This window comes from Dermochelys coriacea, chromosome 1 (genome assembly GCF_009764565.3).
Source record: "Dermochelys coriacea isolate rDerCor1 chromosome 1, rDerCor1.pri.v4, whole genome shotgun sequence".
NCBI classification, from domain to species: Eukaryota; Metazoa; Chordata; order Testudines; family Dermochelyidae; genus Dermochelys; species Dermochelys coriacea.
This window is the reverse complement of record NC_050068.2, coordinates 117,118,418-117,145,683: the sequence shown is the minus strand read 5'-3', so window position 1 is coordinate 117,145,683 and position 27,266 is coordinate 117,118,418. Positions and strand designations below refer to the sequence as shown.

The 27,266-nt window shown below is 40.1% G+C and overlaps 1 protein-coding gene across 12 annotated transcripts in view; it reads left to right on the top strand.

Moving 5' to 3' along the window:
• Positions 1 to 25,878, top strand: part of LOC119852824 (interleukin-1 receptor type 1) — an 80,551-nt gene extending 54,673 nt beyond the window's left edge. For all 12 annotated transcript variants that reach the window (XM_038394666.2, XM_043514051.1, XM_043514241.1 and 9 more), the window contains 7 exons: positions 1,243 to 1,417; positions 6,068 to 6,133; positions 10,854 to 10,974; positions 16,689 to 16,834; positions 19,389 to 19,532; positions 20,574 to 20,738; positions 23,519 to 25,878. In XM_038394666.2, the coding sequence (XP_038250594.1) occupies positions 1,243 to 1,417; positions 6,068 to 6,133; positions 10,854 to 10,974; positions 16,689 to 16,834; positions 19,389 to 19,532; positions 20,574 to 20,738; positions 23,519 to 23,916 (1,215 nt within the window). In that variant the 3' untranslated portion in view covers positions 23,917 to 25,878. The remainder of the gene's footprint in view (positions 1 to 1,242; positions 1,418 to 6,067; positions 6,134 to 10,853; positions 10,975 to 16,688; positions 16,835 to 19,388; positions 19,533 to 20,573; positions 20,739 to 23,518) is intronic.
• The last annotated feature ends 1,388 nt before the right edge of the window (positions 25,879 to 27,266 follow it).

Below are 27,266 nucleotides of genomic sequence, written 5' to 3'. Positions count from 1 at the left end.
CTCCCAGCCCCGCCCCTTCCGGGGGCCAGAGCTGGCCCCAGCGTTCCAGTAAGTCACTCCATTTATTTCATCCCTGGGCTTCATAAACTGCACTGACTTTCTATTCGCTTCTAGATACAATTCAAATTGTTGATCTTCAAAGTCTTAAATGGTTTTGGGGGGTCTAGTTAATGGAGAAATTGCATCTTTCTGCATGCACTGTGATTAGGTTGGGGGAGAGGGGGAATACCTACAGTGCTTTAAAAATTATAGTTTAAATTAATACTCCTAGAAACACCTCCTTGCTGCACTCTGTAGGAAATTAAAGTAATCCATCACTTAAAGAATACACAGTTCGTTTAATATCAAGACCAAAATGATGATTCAGCCATGCAATGTGCTTCCTAACTAAGTCTCTCTCTTACCCATTTCCCTAGAGTACCATGAGAGACTATTCTTAAAAGTTTCATTGGAAAACATGTAAAACAGTGTTTTAATCAGAAGAGAACATAATGAAAAATCTGTTTAGATGCTTGAAAACATAATTTCTTCCAGAATACAAACAAAAAATAAAACCCATTAAGTCAAGGGCCTCGTTATTTACTGCCATGAATAAGAAATGAGTTCTAGTCGTGGTCTCTTATTGTAGGAAGAAAGCACTTAGCTCCTGCAGTTTAGTTAAATGACTATGCCATCCAGCTAAGAAACAGCACCAATATATGCTGTAAAGGTTAAATATCTGGATAGATATCCCAACTAGAGCTGGCTAAAAAATTTTGGACTAACATTTTTTTGAAAAACACATGGGTCAACAAACATTTTTGTGTTGAGTTCACTGAATTGTGTCAGCTTGGGAAAAACCCTGCATTTTGACTTTTTCAGAATGAAATGTCTTGACTTTTTTCAATTCAAAATTACTTTTGTTTTTGAATATTACTCCCATTTTATTTATTTAAAAAAAAAACCCCAACAAATCCTCTAACAAACCATTTCACTTTAGGTCTTAATAGTGTCACTACCTATACGTCAGTCTATTTTAAGAGTTTCAGTACCAAAGCTCTGTACATTAAATTGGCAGTTATTAAAAATTCATATTAAACTTGACAACTACCTTCCCATATTCGGAGAATATTTGGTAGTATATACACCATGGGCAGGGAGCTGTATCTTGCATGGTTCAAATAACACTTTTTGTGTGCAAATGCTTTAATAATCAATATTTTATTAGTGCTCCTAAATCACAGCTATTTTTGCTTTATTTAGGAATGTAAGCCTGGATTACTGCAGGACAACAGATTTCTCTCTCGAAAGGGTGACATCTATCTTACGATTAATAATGTAACTATGCATGACAAAGGAAACTACACGTGCCAGACAACATATACTTGTATGGGAATACAACATAATGTTTCACGAACCATTTATGCAGACGTTGAAGGTAATATGTTCTGATTTTTATTTTTTTTTATATCTTTGGCTCTCCTGTGTTAAAGTTTAGCATTAATAGAGCTAGTTTTTGGCATGCCACAGTACTTCTAATCTTTCACCTTTCAGCTGGTTTGTAAAATTTAAAAGCATTGAAACTTTTCTAAATTATTCTTCCCCAGAATGTTAGAAATAAACTACAATAGAATTTTGTGTTGGAACAATTACTCTTTACCCTACTTGTATTTTGGATCAAATTAAGGCTTTCAATCCCCTTGTGGAAAAAGGTCTACCACCGCAGTTGAAAAAACCCTGGACTTGAGATCTGTTTCTTTGTGAGGAAAGGGTGAGAGACCATGTGACAATAGCTTAGCGGAAACTAGTGAAGAAATTTAAACTACCAGAATCCAAATGTACATAACAAATCTCAATGTACATAACAGAGCAAATGATGTCCAGGGCTTAAAGTGTATGACTTGTTACTCTTGCTAGTACGCTTCCAAAATAATTTTGTTGGTACTGCAGTATTTTATTTTACTGAAGGCCAATGCTACATAATTGTGCATGTGTTTCAGTGTCTCAATACACAGATGTGAAAGAGGTGACCTGTAATGATGATGGTAATATAGGGAACTGTCACTTGTTCTTACTGCTGTGTAAGTAGTTGAGGACAAAAGACAATCAATGTTCGGCAAGAGTAGGCCACTATCTGCATAGTATTTTTACACTTCAAGAATTCACTTGGGTCCACTGGACTCTTTAGAGGGCCGTATAAAACAGATTCACTGCCCCAGTGAGAGCACAGGAGAGTCCTGACTGCAAACAATAAGAGGAAATTGCTTTTGGCATGATTATCAATCAACAATTTTGCTTAAAACGAAAAAGCAAGTGTGTGTCTGTGCAGAGCTGGAAACAATTTAGGGCATTTTGTCTTTGTAGCTGTGACAGCCTGTATAATTGCAAAGTGCTCACCCGAAAAGACACACACAAACCAAAAGTAATCCATAATCAGAAGGGGGAATTCCAGTTTCAAGTTGCACAAAACCTGTATTTGCTGAGCTAGGAACTCTTCTGGGTCAGCAACTACTTCTAGAATCTTGAATGGAGTTGGTGGCCAAGAGCACCTCTTTACTCTGCATCTGGCTAATCATTTTTGTTCTCCTCTTTCAAAGCCAGTCCTTATTGCACTAATCTATGTCTCTTTGATTTATGGACCACAGTGTGGCTTGTTTGGGACCACACAAGACCCACTTGAAGATTATGGCAGGCACAAAACATGTTTTCCTGCCTGCGTTGGTGGTGGTAGGCAATAGGAACACATTCTACCACAGGGATGGCCAACCTGAGCTGAAGAAGGAGCCAGAATTTACCAGTGTACATTGCCAAAGAGGCACAGTAATACGTCAGCAGCCCTCCATTAGCTCTCCCCGCTCTCAGTGCGTCCCGATTAGTGCGTCTCCCTCCCTCCCCGCACCTCCTGATCAGCTGTTTCATGGCATGCAGGAGACTCTGGGCGAAGAGGGGGAGGGGCAAGGGCATAGCAGGCTCAGGGGAGGGGGCAGGAAGGGTTGGAGTGAGGGCAGGGCCTGTGGCAGAGCCAAGGGTTGAGCAGTGAGCATCCCCCGGCACTTTGGAAAGTTGGCGCCTGTAGCTCCAGCCCTGGAGTCGGTGTCTAAACAAGGAGCCGCATATTAACTTCTGAAGAGCTGCATGTGGCTCCAGAGCCACAGGTTGGCCACCCCTGCTCTACCAGTTCTTTAACAATTCACTTGTTCCCTATTTGCTTTTGGGTACTTGATATCAGGGATACTCCTATCCCTGTGGTTTGCCACAGCATTTGAAGTCAGTTTAGCATTCAACCAAACTCGTAGCTTAATCTGGGATACTTCCATTGGAATATTATTGACTCTAGGATTAGCTACTTCAGCTGATCAAACAGAGCCTGGGTTTTGTTGACCTTTTAGGGCAGAATACTGGGCTTTGTATATCTCTGAGAAGAGACACATTTGTATGTATGTGTATTTACAGGCCTCCTGAGACGTGTGGAAGGAAGTATTATACATTTAAAATATAATGTATAAATCTCAATGCAACTCCTAAAACATTTGAGACCTTATCTCTGTCTTGCACTAGGAGCACAAGTGGTTTCTTGTGGTGACTTCCAAACTTTCTGGTTTATATGGGCAGGGAGATAGGAAAAGGGACAGAACATTGACTCAGAAGGACATGGATGGGAAATACAGCAGCAGAGATGGGCAAGATGGGATTAGGACCTTTTTTAAATTTTGCAGAGAGAAGGATCTGGCAACTAGAGCTGGGCAGGGAACAGTTCTCCCACCTGGCAAATACTCTTGGTGTTCAAAAGTTTTGCCTGATTTTTTTTTTTTTTGATACCTTGAAAATCTCCAATAATTGTAAACCAAAAAACCCTGAATTTTCTTTTGTTTGGGTCAATCAAAACTTTTTTTCCATTTCAACCTTTTCATTTTAACCTTTTTAGTCTAATTAGCTTAAAATTTGAAACCAAGTAGTTTTGAACTAAAAAAACTGGAAGTTTTCATTTTAAAAATGTATAAACAAAACACTTTTTGGCAACTTTTTGAATTTGTTTTTCAAGTCAGGAAATTCTAAAGTGACCGTTTCACAAACAGTTTCAGTTTTGATAAATCAGCATTTTTTGATTCATAAATATTTTGTCAAAAAACTTCTGACCAGCTCTAGTGCCTGCCTGCAGGATTCAGAGCTCAGTGTGCCATTCGGAAACATAGTTGTTTGGGAAGCAGATCTGCCCATCATCTAGCTTTTGGCTAGAGGCGTTCTGGCGTTCAGGCCCCATCTTGCAGCTTCCCAGTCTTCCTGCTGACATCTTTGGCATTTGACAGGTTCCCAATAGGTAGTGGGAGCAGATTTGGCTTGAGAACATCATCTTACCCAGCTAGTCTCTTGCTCACTCTAATTTAGTTCCTCCCCTCTCCCTCTGGGAGGCTGTCAGAGAAAAGAAGGGAAACTTAGCCATGGTGAGCAGCAGCACCAGCTGTTGCTGAGAAGGAGAGCATGACATCTAAAGAAGAATTGATAAAGGGAAAGGAAATTAAGTGTCTGGGTGTCAAGGAGAAAAAATGATGGGTTTGGGGGAACTGATGGTTATTATGCAGGCACTTGTGTAGTGGAATGCCCAAAAAGGAGTTTTATGCATAAAACCAAACACACACACAATCAGGCTGTGTTTTGTGTGTATGTATGAGAGTGAGAGAAGACCATGAAAGCAAACCTGCTGGGAAACTAATCCTTATGGCTTGGGTGATCAGCTTGCTTTCAGGAATCGGCTAGAACCACTACTGGTGGAGAGGGAGACATGGCTGGGGCATAAAATAGCTGACTACAACAAAATCGCTGCCTGCTACATTAGTCCTTTTGCAATAAAAAATTAGTTTCAAACCTTGAGCCTCCAGCAAACCTAAAATACTAAAATGGGAAAACTGCCTTAGAATCAGCACTAGCTTTGGTATTGTCAGACGTGCTTGTGTGCATCTAAGGGAAAGTCAGGCTTGATGCCTGACCATCCTGAGACCTGAATTCACTGCTAGCGTCATGGCTGCTGCATTTGTGTGTGTATAATGTTGTGGTGCCAAATGCTGACTGACACTAGAAGAACCACCATGAAAATAACCAGTCTTCCAGAAAAAGGCTGCTTGAGATGAAACTTCCATCTTCAAGATTTTTGATTTGGTGACCTGTTTGATTTAGCCCAGGGGTCGGCAACCTACAGCATGCGCCAAAGGCGGCAGGCGAGCTGGTTTTCAGTGGCACTCGCACTGCCCGGGTCCTGGCCACTGGTCCGGGGAGCTCTGCATTTTAATTTAATTTTAAATGAAGCTTCTTAAACATTTTAAAAACCTTATTTACTTTACATACAACAATAGTTTAGTTATACAATATAGACTTCTAGAAAGAGACCTTCTAAAAACATTAAAATGTATTACTGGCACACGAAACCTTAAATTAGAGTGAGTAAATGAAGACTCGGCACACCACTTCTGAAAGGTTGCCGACCCCTGGTTTATATACTTGCATAACATTGGTTGGTATTCTAGAAGAGCCTAAATAGAATAGGATTTTACCTGTGGTGAAAGGACAGTTATTACTTGCTGAAGACTGACCGTGATTGATAAAGCACACAAAACAATATAATTCCTGATTACTGTGCACTCGAAGCTCCGGTCCAGACATTATTTTACTGAATAGATAAAACATACATGAAACATAGGTTTGTGGTGAACATCCAAGAGGTCAATGAAATATCCTCTTTCTCCCTTTTTCTTATCACCCTTGTGCGTATCATGAGAATTTGTTTTGGTATTAGGCTTCCTATAGTTTTATTCCTATAAATCTGAAAATTTTTGCATATTTACAGATAAGGTGAAACTTATGCTTAGTTTGAGCCTAGAGTGAAATCCTTTAACTAAATAACAAGAAATCTATTATTACAGATATTGGAAAGTTTGAAATGACCTTTATGTGCATTAATATTCAGTACTTGATGACTTTGTTGTCAACTACCCATAAAACAGAACCATTGTAAAACCAGTAGCATAGCAGTTGTTGTAGTAAGGGTAATGACCATTGGTTGTTAACATCTTTTTTTTTTTTAAATTTTTGTTAGAGGGCCCAAAGAAGACACCACCAGAGTTTATTTATCCAAAAAACCATTCGATTGAAGTAGAACTTGGTAAGTAATTGTCTTCTAAGAAATCGCTAATCATAGAATTGCAGGACTGGAAGGGACCTCGATAGGACAGCTAGTCCCGGTGCTGAAGCAAGACTAAGTATTTAGATCATCCCCTGACAGGCGTTTGTCTAACCTGTTCTTAAATATCTCCAGTGATAGAGATTCCATAACCTCTCTAGGTAACTTGTTCCAGTGCTTAACTACCTTTACAATTAGAAAGTTTGTCCTAATGCCTATCCTAAACCTCCCTTGCAATTTAAGGAGGTTTACTACTTGTCTTGTCCATAGTGGATCAGGAGAACAATTTCATTCTCCTGTTTTTTATAACAACTTTTTATGTACTATGAAGTTTTATTATCATGTGTCTCCTCCATCTTCTCTTCTCCAAACTAAACAAACCTAATTTTTTCAGTCTTTCCTCAAAGGTTTTCTAGACCTTTAATCGTTTTTGTTCTTTGGACTGTCTCCAATTTGTCCACATCTTTCCCAAAATGTAGTGTCCAGAACTTGACACAGTACTCCAGTTAAGGCCTTATCAGTGCTGAGTAGAGCAGAAGAATTACTTCTCATGTCTTACTTACAAAACTCCTGCTAATACATCCCAGAATGTTTGCATTTTTTTTTTGCAACAGTAGTACATTGTTGACTCTTACTTAGTTTGTGATCCTCCATAATCCCCAGATCCTTTTCTGAGTATTCCTTTCTATGCAATAATTTCCCATTTTGTATTTGTGTAATTGATTTATTTCTTCCTAAATTTGCATGTCCTTACTGAATTTCATCCTATTTATTTCAGACCATTTCTCCAGTTTGTCAAGATAATTTTGAATTCTAATCCTGTCCTCCAAAATAGTTGTAACCCCTCCCAGATCATAATAGCAGCCTGGCAAAACCAGCCTGGAATTCTGGCTCTATTGAAGTAAATGGAAGACTCTAATTGATTTCAGTAGGGCCAGGATCTTGCCCAAGGAGTTGAGGATTTCTAAAAGCCAGATGACAATTCTACTTTGACTGCTTCCCTATATGTATTTTGCTTTTGGGGCACATTTGCACCTTGTGCTCAGGATCAGTGTCTTTTGGCCAGCAATGCCCATTGGGAGGAAGTGTATGTACATTTAGGGTATGTCCACGTAGCAACTAGACACCTGCAGCTGGCCTGTGCCAGCTTCTCGGGCTGCGGAGCTTGGACTGTGTGGCTGTTTCACTGCTGTGTAGACACTTGAGCTTGGGCTGGAGCCCGGGATCTAGGACCCTGCGAGGTGGGAGGGTCCCAGAGCTGAGGCTTCATCCCGAGCCTGGAAATCTATACAGCAGTGAAACAGCCCCACAGCCCAAACCCCGCAAGCCTGAGTTGGCTGGCACAGGCCAGCTGCGGGTTTTTCTTTTCTGGGTAGACATACTCTTAGTGTCCTTGTGCTACTGTACTGAGGTCATAGAGGGTGGACTGGGCCCCATTGCCACTCAGTTCCTTCTCCCCACCTGTGGCTGGGAGGTGGAGCTCTTCAGTGCTAGAACTACTACAAGTCCTACATCTTGAAGCATCTTTTTTCGTAATTGCTACAGTTAATTGTATGTAGATTAGTGTTAGTTATAGAGGGTTAGGGTGGTTGCCTTCTGGCAAACTTTAGATCAGTGGCTCTCAACCTTTCCAGACTACTGTACCCCTTTCAGATGTCTGGTTTGTCTTGCGTGCCGCCAAATTCCACCTCACTTAAACTACTTGCTTACAAAATCAGACATAAAAATACAGAAGTGTCACAGCACACTATTAGTGATAAATTGTGTACTTTCTCATTTTTACCATATAATAAAAAATCGGAATATAAATATTACACTTACATTTCAGTGCATAGCATATAGAGCAGTACAAATGAGTCATTTTCTGTATATTTTAATTTTTACTGATCTCGCTAATGCTTTTTGTGTAGCCTGTTGTAAAACTAGGCTAATATCTAGATGACTTGATGTATCCCCAGAAGACCTCTGCGTAGCCCCAAGGGTACAAGTATCTCTGATTGAGAACCACCACTTTAGATATTTGTATTGGTATTTGGAAGTTTTTCCTTCCATATTTCGTTTTTTCTCAGATTGGGATTTTATTCTTGGCCCCAGGATTTAGTGGTTCTCCCCCCACAAAATCAGGCAGTGTCAGAATCTATGTGAATCTCTTGCCCCTCCTGAAAGGCAGCAATTGCGATTTGATGACAGGCGTACCAGATACCTCATCTCTTCTATATGGGAAAGCCCGTATCCCTGACACATGCTTGGTGTGCAAGGTCTTTTCTAAAAGGACCTTAAAGGTTTGGGGAGACGTGTCTTGAAATATTTGTTGAGGCTGGCTGCATGGAGCAGTCTCAGTCTGGGCAGGGTAGACCTCCTCTCCCTCTTCCCCCCGACATTCCAGAAGTGCTCCTGTGAGTTTGGATCCAGTAGCTCCCAGGCTCCATCTTCTAAGACCATTCCGGGTTTGCATTCCGTTAGAACTTTAAACAAAGTCATCAGAAAAAAAGGAGTATCAGTTCTGTGGGAAAAATAGACCCGATCCCCCAATGAGCATCCTCAGTAAGAAGCCTTAAGTCACCTCACTTCTCCCATTCTAAAAAGACTCCATTGCCCAATCTGGGTACCCCAATATCTCTAAGGCAGCACAGTACTATCGCTCTGGCATGATTTTGGGAATCAAAGTTAACTTCCTCCAGTACAGAGGCCACAGCATTGAGAGTAACCTCAACACTGAGTGCTTCAATGCCATCTGTGATGGTATCAGCCTCATTGGTACTGCTCTTCTTGATGCTAATCTCTTCAGCATCAAGTGTGTCGGTACTGGGCATGTCCTTACCATCAACCCTGATACTCTCTTCTCCTGCACTCAAGTTTGTAACACCGTCCCTGTCCATACTAAGAAAATGTATAGTACTGAGGGATCTCCAGCTCTTGGAGGAATCGGTCTCCTCTGCTCTCCACGGGTCATGGTACTGATGCTCAAGGCCTCATTGGCCCAGATTATCTTCCCAGTGCTGATGGCCTCTAGAATTAATGTGCAAATTTTAGCATTCTGATTCCAGGAATGCTTCCCTCCACCTTCCCCTGCTACACCCCCCCCCCCCCCCGCAACCAAAAAAATATAATCTGGAGTGCTTGTTTTCATCTTTTGACTAACACATTCCCATACTTGTTCTCCAAGGGTCCCTTCTTATGGTATTGTGACTCTGAGAAGGAATTAAGGAGGTTTTAATTATGTGAAGGTCTCAAATGTGATGTGGAGTAGGCATATGTCTTGGTACCCTTTGTGCTTCCCTGCCCCATTTCCATACAGTGTTCCAGCATGGTTCTATTCAAACCCCTGGAGTATTCACCTCCCAAGACATCACACCTCTGCGCTGCCTGCTAGAATGAGAACCTCCTCCCCTATATGTTCTCAGGAATTTAGGCTTGTAACCTATGAATGTGAGGCGTTTTCTGAGGAGGATCACCGTCAAGCTGAGGATCAGCCAATTTCTGAGGCTATAGTCTCCTGACCTTGGATGAGGTGGTAGTCCTCTCTAGATCATCTCATCTGTATGTCAACAAGAGCTTTCAAGATCTGTCCACACATATAGGCTCCCAAGAAACTTGTGGAAGAGGTACAAAATCCTCCCAAATGTTTGGAGATTCTCTATGCCTGGTCAGTTGGCACTTCCCATTAATAATGCTCTCCTGGAATCTGGTAAAAATATATGGCAGACACCAGAGGGATAAATTTTTGCTTAAACCTCATCCCAAGTTCTTAGCGAAAGGATTTATGGGCTTTCCTTTAAACCAACTGATTAATATGCCAATGTTCATTTAGAAATGACATACTAATCCAGGGGAGGCTAGGCTGCACGCCTTAGAGGTTTGCAGGACCCTTTTACTTACAAAGGACCAAATCCTTCAGGATTTCCCCATGACTATTTATTCTTTACATTTCTATATTTTCTGAGAGAAAAGTTCTGTCAGCCCAGAGGCTTTCCAAGTGGGTTTTGTGATGTAGTAAGAGCTGTTATGAATTAGCTAGGTGAGATCCCCAACTCAGATTAGAGCTTGCTCCAGTGCACTTGGACGGCTTCCACGGCTTCTGTGCTAAGCGTGTCCATTTCAACTACTTGGAGTTCAAGCCATACTTTTACCAAACAATATTTCTTGGTAGAAGCATTGAGATCTGATGCTGCTTTTGGCAGAGCTGTACTGCAATCTTCGTTTAAGCAGACTCTGAGCACCTACCTGTTTCCATCAGGTTGCTGCTTGTGAGTCACCAACAGGGAATACTTATGGACAAGCACTCAAAAAAGAATTGCTTACCTTATAATAACTGGAGTTCTTTGAGATGCATTGTCCATATGTATTCCATGACCTGCCCTCTTTCCTGCTACTGTGTAGTTCTGTAACATCTGGATTCTGCAGTGGCAAAGGAATTGGGTGGCAGTTGGCCCCACACCCCCTTTTATGCCTTCAGTAGGGGAGCACTAGGCCACTCAGAATGTATGTGCAGCCCCAACGAACATTGCTGGCAAAAAGACACTGGTCTCAAGCAGGTGGGAGTGTGCGCACCAAAAGTGCAACACACATGGACAGCACACCTCCTAAGAGCACAGTTGCTGTAATCTAAGTAACTGTCCTTTCCCAAACTATTTACATAATCATATGAGCGTGCTTGCTTATGGTACATGATTTTTAATTGTCACATTTAAATGTTTTATAGGATCTCATGTCCTCATGGACTGTAATATATCCAGTAGCATAAGTACTTTGAATCCATACTGGCAAGTCAATGATGAGGATGTTAATATCTTTGATGATACCTACAAAGAACAATTCTATGAGTAAGTATTCTTACAAATCAAATTGCATGCGGATTGAACGCTAAAACATTTTAAAATTATTTGGTGACATTTAAAATTATTTGGAATCATCCATAAAAGTAACTGTTGGACAAAATAGTGTCTAATCATAGAATCGCAGAACTGGAAGGGAGCTCAAGAGGTCATCCAGTCCAGTCTGCTGTACTCATGGCAGGACTAAGTATTATCTTCTAGACCATCCCTGACAGGTGTTTGTCTAACCTGCTCTTAAAAATCTCCAATGATATATCTCCAATCTCCACAACCTCCCTAGGCAATTTATTCAAGCGCTTAACTACCCTGACAGTTCGGAAGTTTTTCCTAATGTCCAACTTAAGCCTCCCTTGCTGCAATTTAAGCCCATTGCTTCTTGTCCTCTCCTCAGAGGTTAATGAGAACAATTTTTCTCCTTCCTCATTGTAACAACCTTTTATATATTTGCAAACTGTTATGTCCCCTCTCAGTCTTCTCTTCTCCAGACTAAACAAACCCACTTTTTTCAGTCTTCCTTAATGAATGCCAACAGACCACTGAAAGTACTTCATATTCAAGAAATTTTCCATGCATTTAATAATTACCTGTTTTTTCTGTAAGTAATTTATTGAGGCCAGCTTATCTAGATTTTGGAAATTCATAATAGCATGATAATACTTAGCACTTTTCATCCATAGATTACAGGCTGCTCTCAACCAGCCCCAGTGGAAAACCAGCCCCAGTTTCCAGTATGGGAACAATTCATTATACATACAATAGGTGTTTCCTTGAGTTCTTTTAAGATTGGCTGCTCTGCCTGCATGTATGCGGTGGCCATGTTCACAAATTACATAACATCTGCCACTGAATTAAGCTGAAGCTTCATAACACATTTTCTTATTTAGAGAAGATTGGCACATTCATCTTTTTTATTTATTTATTTATTTATTTATTTATTTCACTTTATTTTTGAGAATATTAAATGTCAACCTGCTCCTCAGGAAAATTCTTTAATTTTAGTTTTACTTTCTTCCTTTAGATTTATAGGGTGAGTGATTTTTGTTGTATTATAGTCTCATAGGCTACAAAAATAACTAACATTTCCTGCTTACCTCTAAACCTTAGTGTCCCACATAACTGAGGCACCAGCAGTAAGTTAATTATTGTTAGTTTTGACCCAAGCAAAACTTTTCAGCTTGGGTGCCTAAAAATATAGATTCTCGGTGACCTAATTTTCAGAGGTGTTGAATACCTGCAGCTTCCCTTGAAGTCAGCTGGAGCTGTTGGATACCTGGGAATCTCCAAAAAACACTTTAGGTGTCTAATTTCAGGCACTACAGTGTGAAAATTTTGGCCTGATTGTTTCTCTGCTATTTCTTGTCCTAATCCTGTCTTACCTCTTTCTCTTTATTGCTTCCTCCTTTATACCCTTTTGAAGGATGAGATCCTGATAGGCACTTGGGGCTGAGCTCAAGTACAGATATACTTTGCTGCTGCACATATAACACTGAGCCTCTGGAGGAGGTGATAGCTGGGGTTGAACCAGAGACCTCTGTGATCTAAAAGTATAAGCTTTACTCCTTGAACTGAAGAACCAGTTTCCATAGTTCAACAGCAGCAGCGAATTCAGAAACCTCTGTACATGGGCTAATCGCTAGACAGAGCCACACTGTTAGCATGGGCTATGTTAGCTGACTTTTTTTCTTTCTATAAACGGACTCTGTAGTCAGCTTTGTGTAAGCTTGAATGATTTGCCAACTGTTGCTGGTCGTGTTAATTAGTAGGAGTCTTCCCAACATGCCTCCCAGCTACCCATCAGGAGCATGACAGAATGCTTATCCACTGAGAAGCCAAAAATGCTGGATGAATGAACCACGTAGAATGATTTATGGGGAGGGTAGAAGCTGGTATTCTTTTTCAAGTGATTGTTCACATGGATCCTACTCTTTGTGCACAGGTACACAAAATTGGATTCATTTGGCCATATCAAATGCAGTTGGGACTATGCTTGTTCCCTAGGTATCCTCGTGCTCCCCCCCACTCGTGGGAGGGGACCAACCATCCCTTGATTCTTTTTTGCCATCGATGGTAGCAAGATAGAACCCGTGCAGAATCAGGCTGCTTCTCTGCAACTCTATTAGTGTTAGTGATTAGTTAATATAGTTGTTAAGCTGGTTCTTTTAATGTCCCTGTTGGCTTAATAAAATCCTTTTCTGTAGGTAGGTAGGTGCAGAACCCCGCCCTCTCCCTTTGATACCAGGACTTGAGCCACTATGGCAGAAGCTAAATCTCCAGGGTTTGACATACTTCTCCTGTGATGCTTCTACCCCATTCAATGATGGGCCTTCTTAGGTGTCTTTTTGATTTAGGTGAAGGTCATATACCTTATTGGTGCTCCATCTGCTGCTCTATTTCCAAACAGACTCCAACGGGTAGGTGTGACGGGATCCCCAGGGTTCAGTCTAGGTCTGTGGGACCACTGTGCCCCTTTAACTCTCCAGCCTGGGCTATCTCTCACAATTCTTTGCTAGTGACAAGCAGCAAACCCTTCCAGGCGCTGTTATCACTCAGCACAACTGCACGTGGAGCCACATACCCAGCTAGATTGCATGAATGCTCCCAGAGCCACTCATGAATCACACAGAGAAAGGCACCAGCCAAATCCCCCCCCCATCTCCCAGCCTTGTACCTTAGGAATATACTGTCTTGCACTTCTCAAGATCCTTTCTTGAGAAATGCAGGTTTATTAATTGGTTCATCATTTCATCTATGGAAAGTGGATATACATACACCAGCCTTTGTAAACCTGATTAGATTTACCAAGTGCTTCAGGCAAACTCACTGGTAAAGATAAAACAGTAAAACAAGTTTGAGTACAAAAGACAGATTTTAAGTGATTAGGCAAAAAGTCAGAGTGGTTACCAAAATAAAATATAAGCATGCAGTCTACACTCTCAACCCTATTAGACTGGGCAACATCTAGATTAAGCAGTTTTTCTCATGCCACTGGATATTGCAGTTCATAGTACACTGGTTTCACCCTTGAAACCTGGGCTAGTCTCCTCAGTTGGAGTCTTCAATCTTCTGAGTGTCCTTGTTGCTTGCAGCGTAGGTGGGGGAGGAGAAAAGGCCAAGCATGGGTTCTGTTTTATACCCTTGTCTATGTGCTTGGAGAACACAAGTCCAGGCATGTCTGGTGGGCATTGCCGAGTCCCCAGGCAAGATTGAGCAATTCCTTTGATGTGGCCTTGTGCAAGTTAGTCATTGAATTGTAACTCCCTAGCAGGACAAACGCTGTTAATGGTTTTTGACTCACACACACATGCACTCCCCCTCCCCTGGCACTTTGGAAAGTGGAGGGAGTGGTGCGCTCCAGTGGGATAGCGTGGGTTCATCACTTTTTTCAGTTTCCAAAGTTTGCAGCCACTGCCATGCTGTATCTCCTCCCTCCATTTGTGCTGCCTTGTAGAGTGAGAGGCTGCATTAACAGCAATGTGTTAACCCTTGAAGGCTCAGCTGAATGCTAGTTCATCATTTAGCAGTAAGACATTCCCTGGGAAATGTCCCACCCTCTGACTCAACCACCTCAACCAAGCTTAACAATCATCATTGCTGTGTACAGTATTAAATTGTTTGTTTAAAACTTATACTCTGTGTGTGTGTGTGTGTGTGTGTGTATTTATTTATTTATTTATTTATTTATTTATTTTTCCCTGGAACTTAACCTCCCACCCCCATGTACATTAATTCTTTTGGGGAAATTGGATTCATTTAACATCATTTTGCTTAAAGTAGCATTTTTCAGGAACATAACTACAACGTTTAGCAAAGAGTTACTGTACATATTTACAAAAAGAAAAGGAGTACGATGGCACCTTAGAGACTAACAAATTTATTTGAGCATAAGCTTTTGTGAGCTACAGCTCACTTCATTGGATGTACATATTTAGATGCAACAGTGGGTTTCAGCAGATCATAATCTTTTCCACGATACCTCACATGGCATGCTTTATATGAAATATCACAATTATATACCAGTAATGAATATGTGGCTTCAAAGGTGTTCCCCCGGGGTATAGAGTGTCACACTAGAGTTGGCCACCTAAAGTTTTTTTTCTTCTAGAGTACTCCATAAAAGCCATCTCAGATATGGAGAAGAAGGAAGTAGTTAAGGCTCAGTCCTCCCTCCAGTCCTCCTTAGCTAGTGCACCCCATCAGCCATGATTCCAACTCCAAGCTGCAATGCTGAGATGTCCCAGTTGTCTACTTAGATCCACATGTTGATTTCCTTGAGAAAGGAACATCACTCCAGAAATGAGACATTAAGTTTACCTCTCAAGCCTCTTGGAACTGAGATGAGTCAATGTTAGATTTGTCTCAAGCTTGGCAGCCAGTGGCCCAAGGACTTGTCTACATGGCAAATTACTGTGTTACAAACCAAGGTGTGAACCATCAGCACACCAGCTTACAGCACACTGTGTGGACACTGCTGCAGGGCAGTGAAAGTCTTGGAGTGTGGTTTGGCATTACTAATAAACTTCACACACTTTATGCAGTAAGCACTTTATATTTGCTGAACAGGACAAAACCATTTAGGAACACCCAGACCGCTCATGGCCTTTGTGGATATGTTTAGGGATCAGGCAGTAACCTCACAGAAGTTATCAAAATGGCTTTCTAGCTGTGCAAGAGTACCTTAATGAGTTAGCCTAGCCAGCTTAGAGCCACATAGGCACAGCTGAGCTCATTCCACCAGAACTCAGGTGGTCTATTTCTGAAATTTATAGGGCAGTTACGTACAGTTTGGTACACACTGTGTCTTGTAAGAAGCTTCATTTTTGTAAGTCTGTCCTACAATCTTTTAAATAAGGCTCCTAGCACCCACCATGTGGACACAAACTTGGAATGAATGGTTATTTTCTTACAGTACTGTGGTTCGAGATGTTTTGTCCACAAGAATCCCATGGCCTGCCCTCCTTCCCTATTATGGAATCCTACTCCCCTGGGATTCTGTATAGGTGAAGGCACTGAGGTCCTGCTCTGCACTTTATGCTCTTGGGTGAGGGAGTTGAGAGGAAGCTTGGGGGATAGGCATGGCCCCAGTGGACACTGCTGGTCAAAAGAATATGATCTTTCATGTTTGAGGTGCATGAACACCAAGTATGGAATCCATATGGATAGAACATCTCGAAGACCCCTGGCTACTGTAAAGTATGTAACTATTATGGGATGCCAATACAACTAAATCAGTTTTCAGCCTGTCCTCATCTACCTTTTAAATTACAAAGCCATAATGTCAGCTAAATCTGTTTTAACCAAAGATCAGTTGGTATGGAAAGGAGCTATTTTTTTTAAAGTGGCCAGCAACAGTATCAGAACTGAAAATATGGAGGCACAGTACCTGACAGCAATTCCCACAGAAGTTTAAATGTTCTAATGTGGGCAATAATTCAACCTGTGTAATATCATTGTTTCATCTGTGTAGTTTCAAACCCCTTGGCACTGGTACATCATTTTGCTGACACTAGGCTTTGTACTATAAAGTCCTGACTCCTAATATCAATGTTTGCTCACAAGTGACCTGAACTCTACTTGCTTAATACACTCTTGAGGGTAAAAGTGAAATTTCTTGTATTTGCAGTTAAGTCTGCCTAGTCCACATTGAAATTCTAATATATAATTTCTCTATCCACTGGTGGGTTGTTTTTTTTTTGTGATGATAGAAAACCTTTCCAGGGAGGTGGCTTTATAATTGGAGCAAGATTCAACATTTCAAAAGTGAAAAGTAAGGATTATTCTCACAAGTTTTTCTGTCGTGTTTTGCATCCCTATGGCGAAGCTGTAGCATATGTTGTACTAAAACACCCAGGTAAGATATAAAATAATTTTATAACTACAATTCTAACCTGATCATGTAATAAGAAATTAATGAAAAGGGAACAGTTTAATAAAGATTCAGCTAGTATCAACCATAATTGGCTATAACTGTGTAAAGCAGCTCTGCATTAAACAGAACATGACTGGGATGTTACAATTGTATACTAATGTTCTACATTCTTTCTATTACCACATTTAAATAAACTATCAGTTTTAATAAACTTTGGACTCAATATTTCAATTCAACAGCCTTTCAGAAAATATCAATGAAATATTTTTCAGAAAAAAAAATAAATGGAAACAAACTTATAATTAGCTTAGTCCAGACATGGTAGATTACTACACAAGTTAACACTCTTGCTGTCTTCCTTCCTCTTAAGTTGTAGCTGCCCTTGTTGCATTTATTCCTAAATGCTTACATTTGTTTAAAACATATTCCCCCTCTTCCTGAATAGCTTCTTTCAAGTTCTCTTTTTCCCCTTTAAAACAGTATTTTCTCAGTTAATTACTTTCTTCTATGCACTATATTGTCTTATTTCAATAATGCTTCTGTCCACCTTGTTATTAACTGAAGGCTGAAGAATCAGAAAAGAGCATTTGGGCACAAATTTTGTGGCTACTGCTTCATTTTTGAAGTAACAAGTAACTCTACGAACCCAGCATCTCTACTCTTTTGTTGAGGTGTGGAGGAGGACGAGGATATATATAGCAGTGGCTGCTGCTCCTTCTTTGATTCCCTCTATCTTTATCACTCCATAACAGATAGGAATTCCATGCACATGCCACTCCCCTGTTGTACACTCTGTTTTTTGTCCTAGAGCATAGATTTTGCTTTGTTTAATGTGGAATGTATGAAACATTTAAAAAGTCCCTATTGCCAAATTCATTGTGACTCGGCACATAATAAGCAGTTTACTGTACCCCTTTCAGAAGCCTGATTTGTCTTTTATACTCAAGTCTCTTAAAAACTACTTGCTTACAAAATCAGACATAAAAATACACAAGTGTCACAGCACACTATTATCGAAAAATTGCTTATACTTTCTCATTTTTTCCATATAATTATAAAATAAATCATGATTGACAGGTTGAGGCACACTGATGTAGTATATAGAGCAGTATAAACAAGTCATTGAATGAAATTTAATTTGTACTGACTTCTCTAGAGTTTTTCAGGTAGCCTGTTGTGAAAGTAGACAATATCTAGATGAGTTGACGTACTCCCTGGGAGATCTCTGCGTACCCCTGGTTGAGAACCACTGGCTTAGTGTGCCATAAAGAAGAGTGGAAGAGGGAGCTAGAGTTCATAAAGGCATAGCAGAGTGGGGAGGCTTATAAGACTTAAAAATACTACTTTAAAGCAAAGCCCAAAGCAGTTTTTGAGTACAAAAGACAAACTTGCATTCCACAATGGATGCAACTTCATTCATGAGAATGGACCCTACAGAGATATTGCATCTCTTTGGGACTCTTTCTGACTGTGGATCTTAATCCTCCACTAATGCAACTACAGAGCACAGATTGCACTAAAGTGAGACAATATAATACTCCTATAATATAGTTCATACTACAAAATTACTACTTGTGGCTGGTCTCATTCTGTTAATATCCCAAACAAAGTTTGGGTGCCTAAAGTTGTGCTCTTAAAACCATATTTATTCACTTAAATAAACATGGGCTATTTTCCACAGTGCTGAGTGCTAACAACTCCCACTCAAATAATTGGGAATTTTCTGTTGTTGCTGCTTACACAGCATTAGCACTTAGAAACCTCTACCATATTGGTCGCCCACTGTGCTAGACACAGGACAGTCATTTAATAAATGATCGTTCCTGTTCCAGTTCCAGAGAGCATATGATGTAACGAGAACACATTTATGTGTTCACTTTTCTTTGTCTTCTTGAGGGATTGTCTTGCTACTTACTTTTTTTCTACAACCATGTGCCAATTTTTTAACAAAGGCTTGTCTACATAAAGATTTAGTTCACTGCAAGTTGGGCTGTGAATCTCTCTCTCTTAGCCTGCCATGGATTAACTGTCTGGGTGCACCCTCCTGATGCACATTCACAGTTCATTAGAGGAATATTGAACTAGTTCTGTTTCAAAGAGAGCTACACAGTGTGGGGTAGATTCACACCCTAGCTTGCTGCAAATTGAATATTTGTGTAGACAAATCCTAAATCAAACTTGTCTTAGAATTCTGAATCAGTTGTCTTGTCGGCATAAACATCAGCATTTCTTTTCTGGTTGGAAATGCGATTTCTTTGCATTTGTATGGTAACATTTTTAACTGAAAGATGTCCTCTGTTGAGACAGGACAGCATGCGTTCTTGGTTTACTAGCAGGCTGGCCAATAACAGTTTTATGTTGAAATCATATGGGAAGAATCTGTAGTCTTTTCTTGTTTGCTGATTGCATGGTTTGAATCTTTACATAAGTGGCTGGTTTTAAGAGACCAAATTGTTGGATTGTAGAAAATGTTTTGAATGTTTCGTTTGACACATGCTGCAGTTCCAATGTATCTTTTTTCCCTTTGCTATTGCAGCTCCAAACATTCAGGGTTATTTGATTGGAGGACTTGTTTCACTGGTATTTGTAATAGTTGTTGCTGTGTTTGTCTACAAGCTACTTAAGATTGACATTGTGCTTTGGTATCGGAACTCTTGCCATCCTTTTCTGAGTAAAGAAGGTATGTGTTTGCTTAAGAAAAAAGATTACAGTATTTAAAATCTAATTGGGAATGCATTCAGGAAATGATCCTGGAGTGAGAGTGATCCCATTTGGAGTTTCCCCCAAAGTGGGTGCACTTACATTTTTGAGATGTATGATGAAAACTACTTGCAGATTTTCTGACTTAGATTATTTAAAATGCTTCAGATTTCTAAAATGGCAGTGATTGGCTTGTATATTTGATAGCAATGTGCTGACTTGTTGATGTATTGTATTGCTGTTTGCCTTAAAATGGCTGGCTGAAGTATTCTCCACTTGTAATATGTCCTCAAGCTACCTTCCCTTTAATTACTGTTTGGAAGAGTATTAATAAATCATATCAAAGTGCACTTTTGTAAAAGAGTGCAGAGAAAAATCCTAAGCATCTACATGTTGTTTTTTAAAGACAGTTTCTCTCAGATCCCTATTTTGGACTGATATTTGGCTCTCTCTGTGTTCCTGGAATTTGCATTAGCAATGGGAATGTCATACACAAGAGAGCAGAATACTGGAATTTAGATCAATCATGAGGATCTAAGAGAGGAAATATACCATGAGAGAAGTAAAATGTATTTAATAACTGCACTGAGGTAATTACTTGAGTTGTACAAAGTTTATTAAATCGGGCCTTACTGGGAATTTTATTCCAGATGCATCATAACACTCCTGATCGTTCTGAATAGTGTTTGTTTGTTTTTTAACTTCAGGTCATAAGCAGTAAACACCAGTTCTGAGTAACTTGGAACTTAAATAATATGCTGTACTTGAACCAGATAGTTTGGTGGTGATTCTTTTTTTATTTAGTGTAGAGCAAAGACAGTTCAAAGGTAATCAATTTTACACCTTTGCATATTAAAGGCCTACATGTACAAACTATTACTAACGTAAGTATAATTACTCACACTACAGTAACTTTAATTAAAGGATTCGTGCCCATGGCAGTGTTGTGTGGGGAAAACTACAGTTTACTTTCTTATTAAATAAGCTTTTTGGTCTTAATCATTTTGTGCACCTTGTTTAGTTTCAGATGGGAAGATCTATGATGCATATGTGCTGTATCCAAAAAACAGAGTAAGCTGCCTCTGCTCACCAGATATCTTTGTGCTAAAGATATTACCTGAGGTCTTAGAGAGGCAGTGTGGATACAATCTCTTTATATTTGGAAGGGATGATTTACCAGGACAAGGTAAGATTTTTTTTTTAAAAAAATTGGAATTTCTATGTTTTCTCTCACCAGTCTCAAAGGTGAGCTGCAAGTATCCTCGAAATGGAGGTAAGCAAACTTGTCTGCCCCAGGCAGCCTGATTACCCTCGGCAGTCTCTTATCCCTGTTCCTCCCTCCTCTGTAATCCCATGGGTAATGTGGAAGTACTGTGCTCTTGCTCCCATAAAGCCCTGTCTGCTTTTCCTCCGATCAGCTCCTAGTTCTTCCTTTAATATGTAGCTAGCCTAAGCAGCTGGTACTGGTGTGCTGATTGGATGGACAGGACTGGGAACAGCCTTCCTTGTCCACAGGGTCAGGGACAATGGCAGAGCAGCACTTGCAAAGGAAGGGAAGTGCTACTGGCATGTCATTTCATCTCCGGCAAATGTACCTCTTTACTTTTCCACTCTGACAACTGCCCATGAAGAGCAAATAAAATGTGAATGACTCATCTGGCAATGAGCGGGGAGAGGACGCTTAAGTATGGCAAAATGATGCAACTTAACATAAAAAATTATTACAAAGCAACTCTTTTGTGTCCGGTATCAGAAAAGATCAGTAAGAGATGAGAAAATGCATGACTCTAATCCAAATATGAGCAAAACAATATGTTCTCCAAGTGCCTTTAAAAAGGGAACGTTTCTTTTGCCATATTTTGCTGAAATTAAGATTCTAACATTTGGCACTGAAATTGAGGAAAGATATTTCACTGATTGCTTTCCTGAGGAGAAGGTGGGGATAACACTGAGTTATTCGTGTACTGTCTTGTATACACTTTCAGCTGTACTTATGCACTATAAAATAATTAAAACCAAGCTTAAAAGTTGGTCTGTTTTTTCCAAATTGTTTAACCAAATAAGTTTCTATTGGAAGTTTGTCAAAGTAAGCAATACGTGCTTAGTTCTGGAAAAGCAAGCTTTTCCATATGAACATGTCTAACACTGACAGACCCTGGTCATTGGCGGTGGGTAGGATCAAACCTGGGATCTCTGGAGCTTAGTGCGTGAGCCTCTAACGCATGAGCTAAAAGCCATATGCCTCTTAGCTAAGGCTGTAGAGCAGACTCATTAATCTTTCTCGCCGTGGTGTTGATGCCACTAGAGGGGACAGAACACCATACCCCGGAGGTGTGTGGGTTACACATGCTTTTGTCTTAAGATATAATTTTAGCAGAAGGCATTCATATTTCTGAATAAATCCTTAGTAATGCAGATAACTTATTTTTACTAAAATGAATATTTATACTGCTTGCCCTACACTAGGTCTCTGTGGCTAATGCCTTGTCTACACTACAAAATTAAGTTGACGTATATTAGGTTGCCGTAAAGTCACCGCAGTAATTACAGTGGTGGTTCATGTCCACGCTACACTCTTTCAGCTGGTGTTGCGCATCCTCATCAGGAGTGCTTGCACTGACTTAAGTAGGGCAGTGTGGGGGATGTTGGGCCCCAACCGTGAGCCCCGCTTGGGGTTGACAGCCAACAATCGATGTAAGTAATGCAGTACCTACACAAAAACACCAAGGAGTCTGGTGGCACTTTAAAGACTAACAGATTTATTTGGGCATAAGCTTTCATGGGTAAAAAACCACTTAAAGCTTCTCCTCAAATAAATCTGTTAATCTTTAAGGTGCCACCGGACTCCTTGGTGTTTTTGTGGATACAGACTAACACGGCTACTCTGATATTTAGTGTCTACACAGACACAGTGTCACTCTAACTACATCGACCTAAGTGCTATGCCTCTCACGGAGGTGGAGTTACTAGGTCAGTATAGCATGCGACTTGCATCAGCGGGAGCTACGTTGTAGTGTAGACCCTTACAAAGTCGCCATACGTTAACCTAACTCTGTAGTGTAGGCCAGGCCTCGGATTGGCTGGTGTGCTTTTGCTGTCATTTCCTAGAACTTTCTAGTCATGTTAGCAGGCCTTTTCATGGGTGGGAGTCCTCCTGTTTGAAATTTACTTCCTTGAGCCGTCTGCAGGGCACGATTTAAGGCAGAGTATTTTTGCTTTAGTTTTCATAGGAATTTGAGTTTTTTCACACTGATACTTATTCCTGATGATCTAGTTGCAACATACTTAGTGTACCAGGGCCAACTGCTACCCAACCACCCTCTTGTGGCCAGTGGATGCCTCTGCAGCGGCCTGCCCCGGTTTTCCTCCTCTTCAGGACTCTTTCAGCAAACTCCATGCCGTCTCGTTCAATCACAGCCCTTCTTGGGTTTGGGCCTTTTTATTAAATTATCAGAGTTCTAGAACAATCACAATAACATGGCGCTGGCGCCCCCGGCTTAAGCTGGGCACAGCCTCTCTTCCCTCAGGAACTGTGCCTTCCTCAGGGACCACTGCAGGAGACTCCCCCACAGCTTCACTCTGCAGGAGCCCCTTCCCTGCAGCTTTCTGATGCCTTTTACCCTGGGATCACTTGATTCAATTCAGGTGTGGCTTGTCCTGTAATCACGGCTGGTTTAGCCCCAGGCTGTAAAGCACAGGGGCAAGCAATCCTGTTACATGTCATTAGTATATTAATGACATTTGGTAGCTTTATCTAAAGATATATGTATGGAATCAATGTGCTTTTTTTAAACAGTGCCAACTTTTTACAGCTATAGGTTTAATATCAGTGAATAATATGGAGTAAGGAGACAAGTAAGACATCTTTGTTTCTGAAAACTAAACAGCCACAATATGAACGTAACAAACATTGTATAAGCTTTTGCAGGAGTAAAAAAACCTCTCTCTGCTTTTCTTTGTTTACAGCTGTGGTCAATGTCGCTGATGAAAAAATCAACCAAAGTAGAAGAGTGATAATTGTGTTAGTACCAGAATCATCCTGTTATAGTGTGTTAGACGATACTTCTGAACAGCAACTGGCTGTGTACAACGCTCTTATCCGTGATGGAATTAAAGTTATTCTAATTGAACTGGATAAAATAAAGGATTACACAAACATGCCAGAATCCATCAAATATATTAAGCAAAAGCATGGGGCCATCAGATGGAAAGGGGACTTCACAGAGAGATCTCATTCGGCAAGTACAAAATTCTGGAAAAATGTACGATACCAAATGCCACCCAGACAAACACTGTCTCCCTCAGAACTACAGTTACTACCACCAGCCTTTAATTCTCCACATACAATAACATTACAAAGATGACACCCAAGTTCAATTTTAACAGCTGTGAGCAGCTCACTTCAACTGCTTTTTAAATGGTTGGTTGTAGGATACCCATATGTGTTATACACTGGCCATCTAATTTGGAGGCTTACAGGATTAAAACCTCCACAACATCACTGACAGATTTGAAAAGCTGATTTAGGATTCCATTCCCCTGAGCAGATCAAAAGAACACTCTGAAGCATTATTTCAATATTGCAGTGGCCTGTAACAAGAACTGCAGGACTTCTTGAAGAAATACTTTTTTGTAAGGAACGAGAAGCATTTTTTGCACTTTTAAAGACATGTTTTTTTCCAAATAGAAAAAGGATGAAAATGCGGGAAATAGTGTTGTTATATCCTGACTTTTATATGATGGGGTTAGGTCTGGAAACCTGTAGTTTTGAATGAAACAAAACTCTAGTTCATTCATGTGTTGCAATCTATTAATTATGGACTTATTCAATCTACTACAAGATGAATCCTTGTATTACATCATGTGGTATCGTCCAAGGGGAGAGGTGAGAGGGAGACATAAGACAAGAAGGGGACCTTGTACTAGCCTGTCAAAGAATGGAACCTTTTTTCAGCATTACTTTCTAGAGCAACTCTTGCAGTAGCTGATTCTGTAAGGCTAGAAACATTTTTATTATAAATCAATGTTTTCAATCTTAAAAAAACCCTTTTGGGGCTGAAGCTTACAATGTTTGATGTTTGCATTTTTTATTGTTTAAGGAAAATCTGTTCAGATTTAGTTAACTGATAAGTGTATATGTACATTATCCCACTCCGAACAAAAATCAGTTTTTTTTGCACACAGTCAACTCAATTGGCTAAATATTAAAGTGTCATTTGTAGCTGGCCCACAGTGAGTAACTTGTTGCTGTTTATAACAGTTTGGAAAATAAATAGTTAATGAAGTTATTTTTAAAAATATGTACTGTGCATGCCCAAACTTGGCTGTTTTTTAATTCATCATGTACACGATGTAATTGCTGAATTATTATGCTACACTTGAGTTTTGGTATGTAGATAGTAGTGTAGTTTGAAATCTGTGGAGCTGTACAAATGTCCTAGTACACATTCCAAAGTGGACCAGCTAGGATTTCCTCTCTCCTTTGTTTTTGAGGGGAACCTTCCTGCCCTTCAAAAACCTGTTAACATAGCATTATGGTTGTAAATTTAAAGAATAAGGAGATACAGAAGTTAATTTTCCCATGGCAATATTAAAATGCCCACATTTTACATATTGTATATTTAGATATACATTTTAAGTCATTAGATTTGATGTTGTGTGCAATTTTGGAGTCTTGTTGCTTGACTACTAAAAATGGACTGTGTACACAGTGTCAGACTGGTGTTTTGAAAACCCCCGATTTCTGAATTTTCTTGAATTGATGCTCATATATTTCCATGAAAATCTATAAATTACTCAGGCTTGAGTTAAATATTTTTATATATGATTACAGTATGATCATTCTGACATTCCTTGCTCAAAACTGTCCATTAATTGTATTTTGTCAAGGATCAGGATACCAATTCTGTAGATGCCCAGCTTTATTACTGTTGTACGTTAGAAAAAATGGGTAATCTTGCACCTCTTGAAGGGTTAATTTCTGTACAAAGCATTAATCCTTCATTTTGACTAATACGATGATGATGATGAATTAAGTAATTGCAAGAGGTGATATGGGTAACGCTTGTTTTTCTGGGTTCTATTTCCAGTTCTGCCACTGGCATAGTGTGTGAACATGGGCAAGTCACTTTGCCTCTCTGTACCTCAGTTTTCCAAAGAGTCAAATGGCAATAATACTTGCTTCTTTTGTAAAGTGCTTGGAGATCTACTGATGAAAAGTGCGGGATAAGCTAGGTAGTTTAAATTTGAATGTGTATTGTATCATAAAAGATACATCAGAAACTCCAGTGGTATATTTTGTCCCTATTAAAGTTGTATTGAATTTATTTTTCTTTGTACTGTCCACTAGATTTTAATGTATAACTTCCAGTTTTGAAAAGCTTTCAAAATTTGGTAAAAATACATGACAACGCAGAAGATTGAACTTGTTGGCAGAAGTCAAGGATAGCATTTGCTTCTCCCAATAGTGAACTGAGTCGATGGTGTATAAATATAATCACGTAGATGACATGGGAACCTTCATGATTGCATTTCCTATTTTTGTGTTTAAACTGACAACCTAAGCAATACATTTATATGGTTTTGCACTTAGTTTTTATTGCTATGCAGTGTCTTGTGTGTCTTCACACAATCATTCTAACTCCTGTCTTACTGTGCCTTTGGTCTCCCACTCAAATTCCAGTGATTTTCAACACCACATGCTATTCTTTGAACAGTGTCCTTGTTAGCCTGTCAGACTGCCTCACTTTCCAATCCCTTCTATAAGGCAGCTACTACAATGATAGCTGGGTAGGAACTTTCATTCAACTGCTCTGGGAAGCAGTGTGTGTGTCTAGCTTTGCAATCTGAAAAGCAAGCAGAAGTCCAGTCTGACTCCTAAACACTCTGTTTCTTTGAAGGCTACTGGCTTTATTTTGTCCCAGTGTCTTTTCTGTAGCCCCTTCTTGTTTTCTTCATGATTCACAGAGATTTACAAGACCTTTCCCCATGTCTATGGCTGGCTATCCTACCAAAGTAAAAACCACTGCCCTGGATACCATCCTACAGTAGAATTGTCCACTTACCACAGACTGGTCTGACTACTTTTTATTGTGTCCTCTGAAGGACTTGTGATAAAACCAGAAGAAAACAATGTCCAATATAAAATTCACCTAAGGCTATAGCTAACCTGCACTTTCGTTGGTAAAACTTTTGTTGGTCAGGGTGTGAAAAAACCACACCCCTGACCGACAAAAGTTTTACTGACAAAAAGCGCTCCCTGGTTGGGGGTGGTCTTATTTTGTTAGCAGGACAGGGGCACTGTGCCGTTGTAAGGTGTGGAGTGTAGACATAGCCTTATTTCCTGCCTAAAGATCACAAATTTTTTCTGCAGGCCTGTGTCAAAATCCAAGACCACCTTTTTGGCTCAGAGAAGAGAGATTCACTCTGCTTTCTCTCTGGCTGGCTCTGCTTGCTTCCTCTTCCAGTTCTAAGTATGTACAGGCAGTCCTCGGACTTACGACACAATTGGTTCCTGAAAATGGCATCATAAGTTAAAACGTAACTCGGAACCGCAATCAACTCCATTGCCAATTCAGAAATGTAAGTGCTGTTCATTGTAAGTCAAACGTCATAAAGTCAAGGACTACCTGTATCTAAGCCCAGGTGGAAACACTCCCTCTGACTGGCAGGGCAGGTAGCGCCTCTGTAGTTCCTTTGACTTTAACTAACACCT